The 19,721-nt window shown below is 40.9% G+C and overlaps 1 protein-coding gene across 1 annotated transcript in view; it reads right to left on the reverse strand.

Annotated features, from left to right (window-relative positions):
• The window catches only part of LOC121441033 (divergent protein kinase domain 2B), a 49,055-nt gene that overhangs the window by 21,061 nt on the left and 8,273 nt on the right, over nucleotides 1-19,721 (reverse strand). The window contains exon 2 of the mRNA XM_041642174.1: nucleotides 9,150-9,414. Within this exon, the coding sequence (XP_041498108.1) occupies nucleotides 9,150-9,414 (265 nt within the window). The remainder of the gene's footprint in view (nucleotides 1-9,149; nucleotides 9,415-19,721) is intronic.

Genomic DNA, 19,721 nt, shown 5'->3' on the forward strand with positions numbered 1-19,721 from the left:
CACTATAACCAAGGTAACTTATAAAAGAAAATATTTGATTTGGGTTTATGATTTTAGAGAGTTAGAGTCCTTGATGGTGGAGCAAAGGCATAGTGGCAGGAACCGTTGAGAGCTTACATCTAGATGTGCAAGAAAGAGGCAGGGAGAGGGAGGGTGAGAGAGTGAGGGAGCTAAAGAGATAGAGATAGCTAGATAGAGGGTGGGAGAGAGGGAGAGAGAGAAGATTAGGAATAGCAGGAGTCTTTTGAAACCTCAAATTACCTCATTTTACCCCCAGTGAAACACTTTCTCCAACAAGCTCCCCAATCTTTCTTCCAGCAAACATATGGGGTCATTTCATTCATATAGCCTAGGCTGGCTCTTCACTTGCACTCAGCCTCCCAAATGCTGGGATTACAGATGTGCCTCATCACACTAGGCTAGTAATTTCTTTTTTGACCCCAGTGTTAGACAAGTATGAAGACGATACAGCCAGCATCAAGCTATTTTTATGTTCCAACATCAATATATTCATGTTAATATTTAAACAAAGGACCAAACAAAAACCTGTTGAAAGGTTTGGAAGGGTCCTTGACCTGGTGGCTTGTGAGGAATTAAAATTTTATATTCTGAAAAGTAACCGTGAATCTCATATAAAATTGCTTCCATGATAGCACTTTGTCATTCTATGTCTGATATCAGAATACAGATAGTGCAGTCTGTCACCACACTTGAAGTGTCATCTTCTAGAGTTTAGAGACCTGGTTCCCTCCTAGTGTCCTTCCAGTTCTGTAAACATCCCTTTACATATTTTTGAGCTAAATCTAAACAACAATGAATTCACCTCGTTCAGCAGTTACAGATTAGCCTATATTGATTGAATGATTAAACTGTATTTTGGTGAATTTTATCTATTAAAAAAAAAGGAAACTAGGAAGTAAAATTGTCAGGTGTCCTGGTTTAAACAAAGCTGTTGAAAGACTCTGTAATGACATCTAGTGGTCAAAAAGCTCGTCTTCCGTCAGCGCAATCTCCTTGGAGTTTTCCCGACCTGCAGTTAGGACTACGTCCCTGGAAGATTGCTGGGTTCTTGAAGGAATGGAAGACAGACACGATGGAGGGTATGCTTTTCCCTCTCCAACACCTGCCTGGCTGGGGTTCTTTGCACTTGGCATAAAAACAGAGGAAGCCTTCTTTGTGATTTTACAAAAAAGCATATCACGAAAAACAGTGTGGTGTTCTTGGCTGCGCTGCTGTTCGGGGACTAGCAATTTAGGCTGTGGGATATTTCCATTAGAACAATGCAGGAAAGTCACGGTTTAATTACTGTAAGCGCTGGGAACACACAGCCACATAAGCCCTGAATTTTCAACTTCCTCTTGATTCTTGATCCTGCCACCATCTTTGGCAGCTCCCGCTGTAAATAATTTGTGGTTCCAGGGAGTGTCCTTGTGACAGAGCTGTACTTGGCTCTGTAGGAGGGGAGCCCCAGACTCCAGAGTCAGCCTCTAATAGTGGTGACCACTGGCCCTTTCACCCATGCCGACTTTATTACCAAACAAGACACAGTGTAGAGATCTAAGGTCCACTGGTCAGCTGGATGGCTCCTTGGCTCAGTTCACTTCCATTTCTGTAATTTTTTCCCCCTCCTCTCCTGTTGTGGGAGCTGTGGGTTGCATTCCTGCTGCTCTGCTCCCAGCTGTCTGGCTAGCTTATGCCCCCAAATAATGACACACAAATTGTATTCATTTAAGTACTGCCTGGCCCATTATATCTACCCTCTTCTCTGCTAACTCTCACACCTGGACTGGCCCATTTGTAATAATGAGTGTAGCACCCCAAGGTGCGCTTACCAGAAAGATTCTAGCCTACGTCCATCCTGGGTCGGAGCTTCATCGCGTCTGCCCCAGAGAGGAGAGCTATCGAGTCTTAGCTCACTTTCTCTTCCTCCCAGCATTCTGTTCTGTTTACTCCTCCCACCTATGTTCTAACCTATGAGGGCCAAGCAGTTTCTTTATTTTTTAACCAATGACCTTCCTCCATCATTTCCCCTTTTCTGTTTAAACAAAAAAAGAGGAAGGCTTTAACATTAACGTAGCAAAATTACATATAACAAAACAGTTATCAAATAAAAATTACAATATTTACATCTATTTTATCTTTATTATAACTAAGGAAAACCATAACTATAACTAACTATTCTTCAACTCCATCAAAGACTCCAGAAAGATACAATATTACCTAAGCAAACAAGAAATAAGCAACTTTCAAAACTCTAGAAATGACAGAGACATCTCGCTGCCTGGACAGTCACCCAAAGTTTCTCTGTACTGTTGGGACATCCATCTTTGGCCTACAGGCCCATAGTATCCAGAGACATTTCCATGAAGCAGGAAATTTCAAAGTCAGTTCAGTCACTATCTGTTATGTCCTGCAGAATGTCTTGCAGACTTCTTTATGAATCAGGAACCCCGAAAGATCATCTCACCTTTAGGCAAGTTCAGTAGTCCTCTCTCTGCAGGTTCTCTGTGTCCAGTTTATGCAATAGTCCAGGCAAGAGCAGTTTCTTGCCCAAATGGCTATCAAACTCTATAAGGATCCTCTTCGATACCCATCTTCTTCTTGAAGTAGATTGGTGCTGCCAGGAGCAGACGTGTCTCATTGTCATGAAAAGCCCTAAGTTATTAAAATATTTTAAATGCCATATTCTGCAGTCTTTGAAAGATATGAAGAATGCCTATCTAATTGAAATATATCTCTATATATCTAGAAAATCTAACTAACATGACCACAAGCTTGACTATTATTGATGATTATCCATTAACAACCTATATTTCTAATTATACATTACATTTTTAAATGAACTACACAATCACAATACCTTAATCAAGATTAGAAATATGCATATACATATAACAAAACTGACCTTAAAATCCATACCAATGCAAATTATTCATACCTATATCATTTCTCCCTTTAAATGTAAAAGAACATTTATAAACAATATTTGGGAATATGGACGTAGTTATTTCTCTCCAAACTGCTTCCTGCTGTAGGGGCGCTGGTAATTAGGTCTTTTATGGTGTAACCTGTCTGTTAGGTTCATCTCAGTTGGCAGTTGAGCGAACTAATTTTTTGAAGGTGTTCACAGCAACCTTTCAGGAGGGCGTGGTCTATCATACCCTATTGGAATAGAAGCAATCCACAGGGTCTCATCGTCTGTGAAAACAAAAGAAGAATCTCTTTTCCAAAGTATCATATCCTTAGATACAAATTCTGAAGTCAAGCTATTTTCAAAATATCTATGTTGGATTAGTTCAGCAGCATTTATAAACAAATATCTTTTAGCAGCTGTTGCTCCTTTCTCAGCATTCAAACAATTCAAACAGAGCATAATAGCATACAGTACCAAAATTCTCTGTGTATTTTCCATCTTTGTGTGTGCTTTATTTTAACCTCTATTTTGCTTATTTTTACTTTTAACTTTTTGCTTTTTGAGACAGGTTCTCTGTATATCTTTGACCTGGAATAACTCTGTAGACCAGGCTGTCCTTGAACTCTCAGAGATCCACCTGTCTCTGCCTCCCAGGCTTTGGGATTAAAGGCAGGTACTACCACACCTTGAAGTCACAGAGGTCAATCTCCCTCTGCCTCCCAAGTGTTGGGATTAAAGGTGTGTACTACCACACCCAACTACTCTCTTTCTTCCTTTTTTTAAGAACTTTAACTTTTAGCCTGCATATCTTTTTAACACACTGTAAATCATTAAAAAAAATTTGTCTTTGAATCTCTTTTTACTGTATCTCTCTCTCTTTTTCTGATCACATGAGCCTTTAAATTACTGAGCAATATGGGTAGGATTAAAGCAGTGGCTTTGCCGGTTAGATCCAGCCCATTCCTTAGCTTTCAGTCTCATGGTGGAGGTACCGGCTGTAGCCATCTTTACTGCCACAACTTTATGGCATTTCAAGGTCCCTGCCAGCAAGTAAATTGCAGCATCATGTCCACAGACAACACACAAGTCCTCTCTCTGTAGTCGGCCCTCCTGCCTCAAACAGTCAGAGTTTGCCCTGGCAGGATGGCCCAGAAAGCAGGCATTTTAAAACAGCACAACATTTTCCTGCTATGGCTGAAAACAAACAAGCATGCAGTCAGCTTTTCAATACCATTTAAGTGTTTTGTGGCAGGACCTCTTAATGAGCTGCAGGGTTTTGCAGCTAAAGCTGAGTCAGGAAGCCTCTCTTAGATGAGAGCGCTTGCTTGCCTCTAGCAAGCAGAGCAGACCTGAGAAATTGCTGCTACCACGTCGGGTGCCATTCTGTAGTAAGAGCTGCGGGTTGCATTCCTGCTGCTCTGCTCCCAGCTGTCTGGCTAGTTTATGCCCCAAAATAATGACACACAAATTGTATTCATTTAAGTACTGCCTGGCCCATTATATCTACCCTCTTCTCAGCTAACTCTTACACCTGGACTGGCCCATTTCTAATAATGAGTGTAGCACCCCAAGGTGCGCTTACCAGAAAGATTCTAGTCTACGTCCATCCTGGGTCGGAGCTTCATCGCGTCTGCCCCAGAGAGGAGAGCTATCGAGTCTGAGCTCACTTTCTCTTCCTCCCAGCATTCTGTTCTGTTTACTCTACCCACCTATGTTCTAACCTATGAGGGCCAAGCAGTTTCTTTATTTTTTAACAAATGACTTTCCTCCATCACTCTCCCCTCTGCCTTTCCTGTTCTCTGAACAAGGCCTGCTAGTTTATTGTAGCCTTTTTTTACCTTCCCCAAATATACGAACACACACACAATGTTCTGTCTCTCTCTCTCTCTCTCTCTCTCTCTCTCTCTCTCTCTCTCTCTCTCTCTCTCTCTCACACACACACACACACACACACACACACTTAAGGGATATGGCTTAGATCACTGTTACAAAGTGGCACTTGAGGAAATGAGAGTTGGGGTGGGCAGCTTCAGTTAAATACTGACAGATGCCAGGGCTGGCTTGGCTGGTAGGCTAAGCTGGCTCTGGGCTATTTGGTGTAAATTGAAAGATGAGGTACATATCCTTTCAATACATCCCATAATAGCTCCCCATTTTATTCATACAACTCATACATAAGTAAAAAAAAGATTTCCCAACCAAAAATAAGGACGCATGCCTGATGGATTGTCAGAAAAACAGAGCAGAGCTGTTCAGCCAAATCAAGGATGAATGGTGTCAGAGGTCTCAGTTTTTTCTGGATGAGAATAGGAACAGAGGCTGCTTGTTTGGAATGCTATTGAGAAGGATTCTATAGCTATATTTGACCTCCAGGAGAGGAATAGGTGGTTTGTGGTTGGTTTTATGATCTTCCACAATACTTGATCATTTGTAGACAATGTTGGAGTGCTTGTGTAGAGTATAGGCTAGATGACTTACAAAAACAAGCTTCATCCCAACAATACTCACTCTGAATTCTCTCCTATTCTTAGACCTTGTCAACCACTAATTTTCTTTTTGTCTCTGTTCATTTGCCTGCTGAGACCATTTCCTATCAATAGAATCACACTTGCCCTCTGGTGTCTGGCTTATTTTATGGACCATGTTTTTAAGGTTTAGCTGTGTGGATGTGAATCAGTATTTTTTCCCCTGTTACGGCTGACTAATAAATAGTTTGTGGTTTGGACACAACACATTTTATTTAGCCATCCATCAGTTGATGGACATTGGGGCTGTTCCCACCATTTGGCTATGATAAGTAGCACTGTTATGAATATTTACTATAACACTGTTTTAAAGTCTGGTTTTCAATTCTTCTGGGTTAGGCTAGGTGAGGGATTTTTCCCTCCAGTGTTAGTAGAAAAGGATCTATTTGAAACTAAAATTTTCTCAAGCTAAGAAGAGGCTTGTGGGTGATAGTCAGATGAGTCCTAGGAGTAGCAAAAATTCAAGGGCAGTTAGCTTTTAGACTCCAAGGGCAAAGGTCTCTGGGGAAAAGTATGATAAGAAAGGGAGAAGATGCTGCCAGAAAAGAATACTGAGAACTTTGATCTTCATGAATAGAAAAACAATGGAGTTTTTCCTGAATTTATAAACTGGTTGGTGATATTTTTTCTGTTTTTTAAATAATTTTTTTCTGTTTTTTAGGTCAAGTGGGGATGAAAAGATGTGTTAGGGGAGGGCCAAGGAAAAGTGAAAATAGTCTGGTTTGGGCTGTTTTATTGAGTGTTGGGAAGAGATATTGTTTGGGTAGGAAGAAGGGAAACTCGCAAGCTACATGTCAAATACAAAAGGAAAAAGCAGACAAAGAAGAATTTTGCATAATGAATAAAACAAAGAGGCTCAATTGTTACCAAAACTCTACATGCATTTCTGTAGTGATGGGGCTTTTCTAAAGCATTTCCTATCTCTACGAATATGAGGATGAAGGAATCAGGCAGACAAGGAGCATGTACTGCTGTTTTAGAAATGAGAGAATCCAGGACCTCACAGTACAACGGTAGCATGCCTGCCTCCAGAAATGAGAAAATCTAAGCCTAGCCCAGCACTTGGTGATGGTAAATGTCAGGTGCATCTGTGAAGTAAACGTGGCAGAGCCACAGAAGTCAAAGAATGTCAGAACCTGGAAGGTATTATGCCAAAGCAGCGTAGGATAAGTCTAAGGCTTAAATTCAAGGCCATTGGTCAGTGAATAAAAGACTTAAATCAGTACTCTGGTCCTTGTCCCCATAGAGACTGTCATCGCAACATGAAAGAGTTGGTAGTAAAAGTGGTCTTATCTGTCTCCACCACTGAGCCAAAAGACTAGGGCAGGAGGTTGTGTGTGATTCATCTCCAAATCCACAGCTGAAGCACAGTTGTTGAACTTGTTGAATGTTTGAATAAGAACCAGAAGCACCCAGTTCTTCTTGGGACTCTGTTTCTTCTCATTCTGCCACAACTTTTAGTGGGAGATTCTAGATTCAAGCACAGTTTTTAAATTCCATGGAGCTCTGGCCTATACCTTGATGTCTACATATATGAACACAGGTGATCCTAGATGTATCAGAAGGGTGCTCTGAACTTGTCAAGATCCAAGGGATAACCCACATCTATTGTTAATATGGAAGTGTCTAGAACTCAAAGGGAAGAGACTTTACCTGAGTCTAGAGCAGTGGTTCTCAACCTGTGGGTTGTGACCCCACTGGGGTCACATATTGGTTATGTACATTATTATTCATAACAGTAGCAAAATTATAGTTATGAAATACCAATCAAATACTTTTATGGTTGGAGGCCACCACAATATGAGGAACTGTATTAAAGGGTCTCGGCATTAGGGAGTCTGAGAACCACTCTTGTCTAGAGCCCAAGACTCATCTAGCCACATTATAATGTCTTTTGTGGAAGGTATGGTGGTTGTTGTGCTCACAGATAAGCCCTAGGGGAACCAGGAATGTTACAGGGTTACACAGAACCCGTTTTTCACCCATAAGAGTGGGAGCAGAGATGACTGATGATTTTGTACTATCTGTGTGGCCAAGATATGAGCTCATCAATGAATCAGATCTGTTTTTCTGGGAGATGTCACATGTACTTTACAAAGAGTATTATCAATGTAGTGTAGCGAGCTGCATGGAATCACACCTTATGGAGATGTATAATCAACTCCTATGGCTAAAGTCTGACTTATGCCTGATCACGCAATGATCATCAGCTGCTTGCATATGTGTGGGCCTATGGGCAGTGCCCACCTGGCAATCCAGAATTGGCAGCCCATGCCTACTTAAGGGCTGGGAGAGGTTTGCCCAGGGGAGAGGTCAAGGAGAGAGAGAGAGAGAGAGAGGAAAAAGAGAGAGGAGAGAGAGGGGAAGAGAGAGAGGAAGTGAATAAAGTCCTGGAATAAACTGAAGTGAGAAGAGCTCCAGTGGTCGCGTCATCCTTGCTGGACGAGGTAGAGTCGCGACAATGTAGTCATGTCTTAAATTTTCTTGTGCACACGGGATTGGGTTATTTATAAACAGGAAGTTATTTACCAAATTTTGCTGTGTTTAAAAACTTAAATAAAACCCCTCCAATGCCTGAAAAACTATTTGTGTTCATATTACCAAAGTTTGAACCAACACTGGCTACTTAGTCATGCTGAACCAAACTACTGCTTTGCTTCCCTGCAACAGAATTGCTCGCCTGTGGGTGTGGTGGTAGTAGAGATCCCCACAGACTTTAGAATTTATATTGTACACTAGGAAGTTCCTTCTTTTGCTGTTTCCCAGTTTCCAGATGGAAATATTCTTGCCTTGAGGGACTGTGTACCTCGGGATGGACTTGTGAACAAGAAGGTAGGGCAGAAGGACAACCTTGGGAAGCTCAGCTTTGTCCAGTGTCAGATGGTGGCTTTGAGACCAACCCTGCACTCTTCCTGATGCCTGCTTTCAACAGTCTCCACATGTACCAGTCAGGTTTGCTAAAGGGGCAGAGCATGGTGTGTGTGTGTGTGTGTGTGTGTGTGTGTGTGTGTGTGTGTGCATGCACACACACACGAGTGGTGTAGGAGGTCCTTCTGTATTTGTGTTGATTTTATTGGTTGAATAAAGAAGCTGCCTTGGCCTTTTTGATATGGGAGCCCTTGGGTGGGTGGAGTAGACAGAACAGAATTCTGGGAGGAAGAAGGCAGAGTCAGAGAGAGCTGCCATGAAGTCGCCAGAGTCAGACATGCTGAATCTTCCCTGGTAAGCTATGGCCTCATGGTTCTACACAGATTATTAGATATGGGTTAAAGCAAGATGTGAGAGTTAGTCAATAAGAGGCTATAGATAATGGGTCAGGCAGTATTTCAATGAATACAGTGTGTGTGTAGTTATTTCGGGCATAAGCTAGCCAGGCAGCGGGACTAGGCCCAAGCTGCTCATTGACTGGACTCCACCTTGTGTCATGGTCCTCCTGCCTTTGCCGGCTGAGTACTGAGATTATGGGCACATGCTCCCATGTGTGGTGATTCCCCAACTATAACATTATTTTTATTTTCATTGCTACTTCATAACTGTAATTTTGCTACTGTATGAATCATAATATAATTTTCTGATTGCCTTAGGTGATTCCTGTGAAAGGGCCATTCAATTCCCAAAGGGGTCATGGCTCACAGGTTGCGAACTACTGAGCTGTGAGCTATGAATGGATATCTCCTGCCACCCCTCATTCTACGAAGGCCCACACTCACCTGCACTAGGTCAGGTGTGAGTCGCTTGGCCTGCAGCCATTTCTGGAACCTCCCTGTTTTTCGCAGGATGCTCTCAATGCTGCAGGTTTTGGGAGCCGATGCAGAGGCACATATTCTCCTGTCAGAGATCTCGCTTTGGTACTTGCTGACCAACCGAGAGACCTCCACAGGGCGCCAGGTTTTCGAATCATCCGAGTAATTTGCAGCATAAGAAGGCAAGTCCTGAGGAGGCAGTCTCAGGTGGGAAGTCATCAAGTTGTCAAAGCTGTGGGAAGCATAGGATAAGCCTGTGAGGCAGAGGTGAGCCAGAGAGACGGGGCAGCAACCTGTCGGAACATTTCTTTCCCTTTGATGTGTTTCAAATTCCTTTTCCAAGAGGATTATCTGGTTTTGGCCAAGCTCAGAAGTGTACATGTGATGTCAAAAGAGGTCACACAAAAACTACCCTCTTCCCCCAGTGTACAGAAGGGACAACTACGGCTCTTTGAACTTCAACCCCATTTAAAGACAATAGCTTTACACTTCTGTTTCTTTTCATGCCCCACTCTCACCTTACACATGTAGAAATTGAGGCTGATAGAGTCTATGTATCTTGCTCAAAATGGAATACAATGTTGACAGTCAGAGGTATAAAGCACCAAATCTATCCTTTACCTACTCTGCTTGTCCAAACCACCCATTCTTTGACCAATGCCTGGGTTCTGGAAATACAGTTCTCCAAGAGGCTCTTGGGCCTGACCTTGAGAGACCACTCCACCCCCATATCCAACACCAAGGAGCCCCGTCGACATTGATTTAAGTCATCAGCACCAAGCAAATTTCAGGCATTCATGGCAGCTTCATGTCCATTAAGTCTAAGCCATCTGGCTCCAGCAGGTGTGTGACAGTGCACTGTGACGCAGTCAGCTTTGAACCCTCCTCAGGGGAGAGGCACTGGCCTCTTGTCATTTGCTGCTTTTCTAGGCTCCATGGTTACACTTTCTAGCAGAGTCATCTCTCCAGCTGTGCGCTGACATTTTGATTAGGGAAGAATGTTGAATCTGCTTTTGATTTATGTCTGAAAAAATTACTCAGAAAAAGTTTGTGTTCATTATTATTAACTGAAGGTCATATTGCAAGTGCAAGTCAGACTATATCAAATACTGAACTTAAAAGGGCGTTTTCCATTCTTGTTATTGAGCACTATCGGGAAGTCATTGGTAATGAGTTTTAGCTAGTATATTTTCAATGAATTAGCATTTCAATGAACCCAAAACTGTATATTGTTTTATTTTCTTACTCATATAATTCTTTGTTGTTTAAAGAGATTACAAGTTTTCCACTGATTGCTTGTTAATTGCCATGCTGGGGAGGAATCTCAGGACCTTGCGTTTGCTACCGAAATGTGCTACAACTGAACCACACTATCAGTTCATTCCTAGTATTTTGATAGTAAGGCAAACCACAGAAAAAGTTTAAAAGACAAAAGGTCAAGGTCAAGAAAGAATAGCTGGAGATCCCAGGTTTCTGAGTCCCTTCTGTATTAGAGCGCCAGTCTCTTATAGTTGGGAAAGAGCTGCCAGCAAGCTGCTCCTGCAGTATAACAATGCAAACAGCAATGGATGCAGGCCCAAGAGGTTCTGTTTAAGAATCTTGCCACAGGGATATTGAAGAAGAAGAACTTGAAAAGTGTCATCCCAATGGAAGTTTGAAGACAACTGCAGAGAACCACTTTCCCCTCTAAGAAGGATTAGAAAGGGCTCAGGGTCCAGAGACAGTCCTGCTTTCATTGGTTTCTCCTGCTCATGAAGTTCCAACCCCACAAAGGTCCTGGAACTTAGAATTTCCAATGAGAAATAGTAACTTAAATTTATGAAGCCTTTAAATATGTCATCTTCTTTCCTAAACTATGTGTATTAATTCATTTAATCTTTTTGTATTACACCCAGGGTATCAAACATACTAGGCTCTACCACTAAACCACATCCCTAACACATAATCTGTTGTAGGAGGCTGCTCATTCATTTCCCGGTCACCTAGACTCCCAAAATAACCACACAGAAACTATATTATTTGAAACAGTGCTTGGCCAATGACTCTAGAGTATTCCTAGCTAGATCTTACATATTAAATTAACCCATTTTTATTACTTTATATTTTACCACGAGGCTCATGGCCTATTGACAAGGTTCCTGCTGGCAGCTTGTGTCTTTCTCCTCTGGCAACTCCATGGCTTCTCCCTGACTCCATCTTTTTTTCCCCAGCATTCAGCTTGGTTTTCCCTGCCTAGCTCTATTCTATCCTATCACAGACTCAAGCAGTTTCCTTTTTAACCGATGGCATTCACAGCATACAGAGGGAAATTCCACATCACCATAATCCTTTCAATATACCTATGATGTTGTTATCATTACAAATTGTGCAGATGAGGACCCAGAGGCATGGGATGGCAATATAATGTTTCCAAAGATATTTGACCAGGACTTGGAAGAAGTAACATCAAGCCTGCAGAGTTTGCAGCTCTCACAATGTTGCAATTGATTATTCCTTTATAGTCCATTTTATGAGTTAGCTCATGGGAGCAGGTCAATAATATTATTAAAGGCCAGAACCGGCGAGTCCTGAAAGCTTATTCTTACCCCCATTTCCATCTTGTTTTGAGGATGAAAAACTGAAGACAGATATATGTGGTTTCTGTGAAGAATCACAGACAATTACTCATAAAGGGAGGCAGCTCCTAGGGATTCCTTCAGCCAATTGGTAGAGTTGAGGGGAGAGAGACTTCCTACTCTGTGGGGCCATGGTTATTGTTCTTTTTCTCTGTTTTCATTTTCTGAGGAGGCTTGATGAGATGACAACGTGTCTTTGTAGATGATCTGCAAGTTCAGTGATGGCCGAAGGGATTTCATAATGAATTTGAAGGAAAACAGACAGGTTCTCTCCCAGTCAAAATGGTGTGACATTTAGTGCTGCAAAGGGGAAGTGTGTATCTCACAGTATCAACTGCCTCCTTCACAGACTAGAAGAGTGTTGGGGAAAACGTGCTCTGCTCTTCATTCATTAAAATGCCACTATTCTGGAGTTTGGAAAACAAAACAAACAACAACATAAAATCCAGGCACCTTTGTACTCTTTCTTTTGAATGGAGATCAAAGGCATGATTGAGGTAAGGCTGGCTGCAAAAAGGGCAGATGAGCAGGGCCATACTTCCTCAGAACTGGAGAGAATCAAGGTGAGTAGGGCAGACATGTGGTTGCTAGTGGTGGTGGTGCTAGGGAAGACGGAACTAGAATTGGAATGAAGTATTCTCTTTTTACTGTATTTGCACGTACCTTTTAAAATATTTCTTGTCTCCTCTTTTCATGTCCCAGATTTATGCTGAACCCCCAAAACACCCATCTTCTTTCTAAAACTCTCAGGATAAAGTCATGGTCTTTAGCACAGTCTACAGTGATCTTTCAAGGCTCATCACCTGCTGTGCTTTCATTCTCCTTACACATTTCTTTTGGTCTCACTAAGCTACTAGGTACCCTTGGATAACTACATTATTTCAGGTTCCTGACATGCCCTTCCCTTTGTCTGAAACACTTTCCTCCTGTTTCTTCTCTGGATGGCACCTACTCAACCTTTTAAATCCTTGACAGGTACCTCTCCTGATCTTTATTTGTTTTGTTTCTATTTGAGATGGCTTTCTTTCTATATGTTCCCATGACATTCTGCATTGGACATTTTATACATTGTGCTTTAAATATTACTTTGTTTGTCTGTTTTCTCAATAACAAGATCCTCATGGGAAAATATTACAACTTTATAACTCAAGAGTTTAATAGAATGCTTTTTACCAAGTTGGTACTCAATACCTTGTAGTTGGATGAATGAATGTTTGGATGTATAGATGGACCATGGTGGCTATTTGGATGAGAGGAGAGAGATGATCAAAGGACACGATCATAGAATGCACAAAATGATGGTGGTGTAGAGAAGAATGTATGGAGGACTTCCTGGATGAATAGCCAATTGGACAGTGGATGAATGGGCACATGGATGAATGGATGAATGGATCGTATAGGTCTCAGAGCTGACAAGACTTCTGAATTGGGGTCAGAAAATAAATTAAGGCAATAATTACTGTTCTCTTTGTTAAGAGCCAATCTTTACTACCATCTTGAGTGGATTTCAAATTACCTGAGACATACCTCTGGGTATGCCTTGGAGGGCGTTTCTAGAGAGGTTGGACTGAGGTAGGAGGATGCACTCTGAATGTAGTAGCACCATCCTGTGTACCAGGGCTCCCGACCGAGTCAAAGGGTAAAAAGGAGGAAGCTGATTGAGCATCAGCAAACACCTATTTTTATTTCTCATCTGCCAATACTATGTAGTCAGCTGCTGATGCCTCCTGTGGCTACAGAGCTGCCTAGTGTTCCCTGACATACCTTTCCTGCTATGATGGATTGGATTACTCTCAAACTACAAGGCACAATTAAACCATCCCTCCATTAATATACTGTTTTTTTTTTGTCATGTATTTGGTTACAGAGACAAGAAAAGTAACTACCAACTCTTTCTTGCAGGGGACAAAAAAAGGAAAGGGGAAGGCAAAAATCAAAACAAACAAAACCTAACTTGTTTTCCTGGCAAGCTCTTCACTAGTCAGTAAGGGGTGTATGAACATTCTTTAAGGTTTTGAGAGTAAGAATTAGAGATGTTAGCCCAATTACATGTAGTCAGGAGGATGAGATAATGAATCAGCCCTGGTGCAAGCCCAAGATTCCCTAGGAGGGATCCTGGTCATACATGCCTCCCAGAATATTTCTTTCTTCTCTTCTCTCTTTTATGTGCCTCTGCACCATACCAAGCCCTTGAAACATTCTGGATCTTTCTAAAGCACTTAGGGTAGAGTCATGTTACTTAGCACAATTCACTATGACCTTTCTAGGCCCACCATCTACTGTTCCCCTTATAAACTTGCTTTGGTCTTATGAAGTCCCTGTTGACTCTTGAGTAAACCACATATTTTAGGTCTCTGTCAATATTTCTAAAACACTGCCACTAAGTACCCTTGCATGCACAATATGGACAAATATTAATAGATCTAGTGGTTGGAAGCATCACCTCAGCTCCCTGGCACCCCTTTATACAGAGTCTGGAAAATTTAGTCGGGGGCTTCACCCCAGCCCCCTGGCATCCACTTTTGGAATCTTGGACAGAAATCTCTATTCCAAGTTCCCTCCCATGGGAGTCTCCTCAGTCCAAGCTCCACCTCCGAAAAAGTCCACCAAAAGGCGACCCCTCCCCAGGGAGGGTCAAGGAAGCCCACCAAATGGTGACCCCTCCTCAGGGAAGATCAAGACCACTCTCACAGGCTATTTAAACTACCCTCTAGAGAATAAACATGTGGTCTTCCCTTTTCATCTCTGGTGGTCATTTCAGCTTTTCTCCCTCCCCTTTGTGTTTTTCCAGGACCACCCAAGAGTGAAGGCACTCAGTTAAACCTGGGTATATTTTAATTCAGTCTAATTTGGTCTGATTGGGGTTATTTGCATTGGCGGAGAAGTTTGTTTAAGAAAATACTTAACATTTGTAATATTAATATATGTAATAACATTATTTATTAGTATTAATATCAAATCAAATATTTGTGAATGTGCAAGAAATGAGCCTTATAGATAGGAGTACTCTTTCAAAGATGTATGCATGTATATATGTGTAGGATTTCCAAATATTGTTTATAAATGTTTCTTTACATTTAAAGGAGAATATGCTATAGAGATCAATACTTTGCATTGGTATGAATCTTGGTTTATTGATAAAAATTTAAGATCAATTTTGTTATATATATTTCTAGTCTTGATTAAGGCAGTATGCTTGTGCAGCTCACAATGTATAATTAAGAAATACAGGTTAATAGTCATCTATAATAGTCAAGCTTATAGCCATGCTAGTTAGGTTTTCTAAATATATAGAGATATATTTTAGTTAGGTATTCTTCAGATCTTTCAGAGACCTTCAGAATATGGTATTTAAAATGTTTTAAAAACTTAGGACTTTTCATGACAATGAGACACATCTGGTCCTAGCAATACCAATTACTTCAAGAGGATGATGGGCATCAAAGAGGCTTCTCATGGAGTTGGTTAGCCATTTGGGCAAGAAACTGCTCTTGCCTGAACTGCTTGACTGGACTTGCAGGACCCACAGAAAAATGACTGCTGAAGCTGCCTAAAGAAGGTGAGCAGTCCTTTGGGGTTCCTGTTTCATGAAAGAGTCTGCCAGACATTCTGCAGGACAACAAAGAAAGTGACTGAGAAACTGCCAATATAGGTGGAACTATCTTTGACATTTCCTGCTTTCTGGAAAAGTCTGCCAGACACTATGGGCCTATAGGCTGAAGATGGGTGCCCCATTGTTACAGAAGAACTTTAGGTGACTGTCCAGGCAGTGAGATGTCTCTGTCAATTCTAGAGTTTTGGAAGTTGCTTACAATGCACTTTATGTTTACTTAGGTAATATTATATTTTTCTGGAGTCTTTGATGGAGTTAAAGAATAGAGTTATAATTATAGTTTTCCATAATTATGATAAAAATAAAGTAGATATAAATATTGTAACTATAATTCTTGCTTGATACCGGTTTTGTTATAAGTAATTTTACTGTGTTAAAGTTAAAACCTTCCTTTTTATTTAGACAAAATAGGGAGGTGATGTGGGGTTCCCCTCTTTATGCTGTGATGCCACTGGTTAATAAAGAAGCTGTTTTGGCCTATGATTGGGCAGAATAGAGCTAGATGGGAAAATCAAACTGAATGCTGGAAGAAAGAAGTGGAGTCAGTGAGATGCCATGTGGCTGCTTAATATGTAAGCATGAGCTAGAAATATGCATAAGCTAAGAGGCCATACAGTGCTGTAATTAATATAGTTTTTGAGTGATTATTTTGGGCAGCTGGGAAATGAACGAGCAGCGTCTGACTACGTATACATACATACAATCCTAAAAATTAGTTTTTTATTCATATATACCATTTTTCAGAGTTTGTCACAGGGAATTAATGAGAGGCACAAACTCTTCCTGCAGTAATGTTTGACACATCATTGTTTATAATATTGAAAAAGTGAAAAAATTCTGTTGTTTCATGCTTGTGGGTTAGTTAAATATATAACTGTACCAATATCATGAAGCCATTAAAATCAAATTATGGAGGAGAATATTGAATAATGTAAACAAATATTCTTCACATACTATTAAACTCCCTAGAGAATATTGGATCTTTATACGGGTGGACATGTGCATGCATGCATGTGTGTGTGCGTGTACACATGTGTATTTGGATGTAGATGCTACTGTTTGTATGTATGTGTGAAGGTCAGAGGTTGATGTCAGGTGTCTTTCTTAATCATTCCCCATTTTGTTTTTTGAGACAGCCTCTCTCACAGAACATAGAACTCTCTGTTTCAGCTAGGCTGGCTAGTCAATGAGCTTCAGGATCTTGTTTGTCTCTGCCTTCCCAATACTAAGATTACGTTTTTAAATTTTTTTTTAGCTATTGTCTGCGAAGTCCTAGGCCAAGGAACAGTTCCTGCTCCTGCACTGAGGCTACCCACCCAGAGGTGTGAGTGTGCACCCGCCCGGCCGGAGGGGAGTGCATGGCATCTCCAGCTCCTGCTGCAGGGGCTTCTTGGCTCCGCACAACCCTCCCCTCCCCCCAAAGTTTGCCCTTTTGTCTACAGGGTCCTTCAACCTCCAACAGTCCTGTCCCTGTGCTGAGGACAACCTTTCAGACCGGTGAGTGGGTGCCATCCGTGGTGGGGGGGCAGAACTTCCGGAAAGGAGCACTGGGACCTTTCAACTCCTGCTACAGGGGCTTCTTTGTTCCACACATCCCTGCCTCCCCCCCCCCCCCCCCCCCCAAAACCTGCCCTATTGACTGTGAGGTCCTTGGCCCAGGAACAGTGCCTACTCCTACACTGAGGCTATCCACCCAAAGGGGAACAGTTCCTGCTCCTGCACTGAGGAGATTCACCCAGAGTCAGTCACAGCATAGATTGGACCAAGACACCAAGATTCTCCTGGCTGCTTTTGAAGGAAGAGATGGGCAGGCATCAATGCAAGAATTCCTCCAACAACCTGAAAGGCAACATGAAAACACCAGATTTCAGGGATCACACAACAAGAAGACTTGAACACCCTATTCCAGAAGAAGTAGAAGAAATAGACTTTAAATGTAGCATTATGAAAATGATAGAGGGTCTTAAACAGGATGTAAAAAACTGCTGTAAAGAAGTGGAGAAGACAAACAAAATGGTAGAAGAAATTAATAAATGTCTCAAAGATACCCAAGAAAACCACGATAAAGCAATCAAAAAGGTAATGGAAACAGTTCAAGACTTGAAAAATGAAATGGAGGTAATGAAGAAAACACAAACCGAGGGAAGGCTGGATATGGAAAATCTGGGTAATCTATCAGGAACTACAGAGACAAGCATAACCAACAGAATATAAGAGATAGAAGAAAGAATCTCAGACACCGGAGATACTATAGAGGAAATAAACTCATTGATTAAAGAAAATAACAAATCCAACAAATTCTTAACACAAAACATCCAGAAAATCTGGGACACCATGAAAAGACCAAACCTAAGAATAATAGGGATAGAAGAAGGAGAAGAATTACAGCTCAAAGGCCCAAAAAAAATGTATTTAACAAAATTATAGAAGGAAACTTTCCCAACCTAAAGAAGGATATTCCTATGAAGGTACAAGAAGCATACAGAACACCAAATAGACCAGATCAAAAAAAGCATCGCCTCACCATATAATAATCAAACAACAAAACATACAGAATAAAGAGTGAATATTAAGAGCTACAAGGGAAAAATGTCAAGTAACATATAAAGGTAAACCGATCAGACTTACACCTGACTTCTCAATGGAAACCATGAAGCCAAAAGGTCTTGGATAGATGTACTGCAGACACTAAGAGACCATGGATGCAAGCCCAGACTATTATATCCAGCAAAGCTCGCATTCACTATCAATGGAGAAAACAAGATATTCCAAAACAAAAACAGATTTAAACATTACTTAGCCACAAACCCAGCCTTACAGAAAATACTAGTGGGAAAACCACAAACCAAGGAAGCCAACAACACCCATAATAACCCAAGCATCTAACAACCCTCCACCAGCACAACTCAAAGAAGGGAAACACACAAACACTACCACCAGGAAAAATAACTGGAGTTGGCAACCACTGGTTATTAATATCACTTAATATCAATGGACTCAATTCACTTATAAAAAGGCACAGGTTAAAAGAATGGATATGAAATCAGAATCCAACATTCTGCTATTTACAAGAAATACACCTCAACCACAAAGACAGACACTACCTCAGAGTAAAGGGTTGGGAAAAGGTATTCCAATCAAATGGTCCAAAGAAACAAGCTGATGTGGCTATACTAATATCTAACAAAATTGACTTCAAACTAAAATCAATCAGAAGAGATGGAGATGGACACTTTATACTCATAACAGGAAAAATTCATCAGGAGGAAGTCTCAATCCTGAATATCTATGCCCCTAATATAAAAGCACACATATATGTAAAAGAAACATTACTAGAACTCAAAGAATACATCAAACCCCACACTCTAATAGTAGGAGATTTCAACACTCCTCTCTCACCAATGGACAGGTCAACCAGACAGAAACTTAACAGAGAAATAAGAGAACTAACAGATGTAATGAACCAAATGGACTTAACAGGCATCTATAGAACATTCCACCCAAACACAAAAGAATATACGTTCTTCTCAGCATCTCATGGAACCTTCTCAAAAATTGATCACATAGTTGGTAAAAAAGCAAAAATCCATAGATACAAAGAAATTGCAGTAACCACCTGTGTACTATCGGATCACCATGGAATAAAGTTAGAATTCAACAACAATTCTACCCCCGGAAAGCCTACAAACTCATAGAAACTGAACAGTCAACTACTGAACCACCCCTGGGTCAAGGAAGAAATAAAGAAAGAAATTAAAGTCTTCCTTGAATTTAATGAAAATAAAGACACAACATACTCAAACCTATGGGACACTATGAAAGCAATGCTAAGAGGAAAGTTCATAGCACTAAGTGCCCACATAAAGAAAACAGAGAAAGCACACATTAGAGACTTAACAGCACATCTGAAAGCTATAGAAAAAAACAGACTCACCTAGGAGGAGTAGAATACTGGAAATAATCAAACTGAGGGCTAAAATCATCAAAATAGAAACACAGAAAACAATCCAAAGAATCAATGAAACAAAAAGCTGGTTCCTGGAGAAATTCAATAAGATTGATAAACCCCTATCGAAACTAATCAAACGGCAGAGAGAGAACATGCAAATTAATAAGATCAGAAATAAAAAGGGGGACATAACCACAGACACAGAGGAAATTCAGAGAATCATTAGATCTTACTACAAAAGCCTGTATGCCACAAAATTGGAAAATGTAAAAGAAATGGACATTTTTTTTAGATAAGTACCATATGCCAAAGTTAAATCAAGACTAGGTGAACGATCTAAATAGACCTGTGTTGCAGGAGGT

Source organism: Microtus oregoni, unplaced genomic scaffold, assembly GCF_018167655.1.
Source record: "Microtus oregoni isolate MIOR12 unplaced genomic scaffold, Mior012 000073F_000, whole genome shotgun sequence".
Taxonomy (NCBI): Eukaryota; Metazoa; Chordata; class Mammalia; order Rodentia; family Cricetidae; genus Microtus; species Microtus oregoni.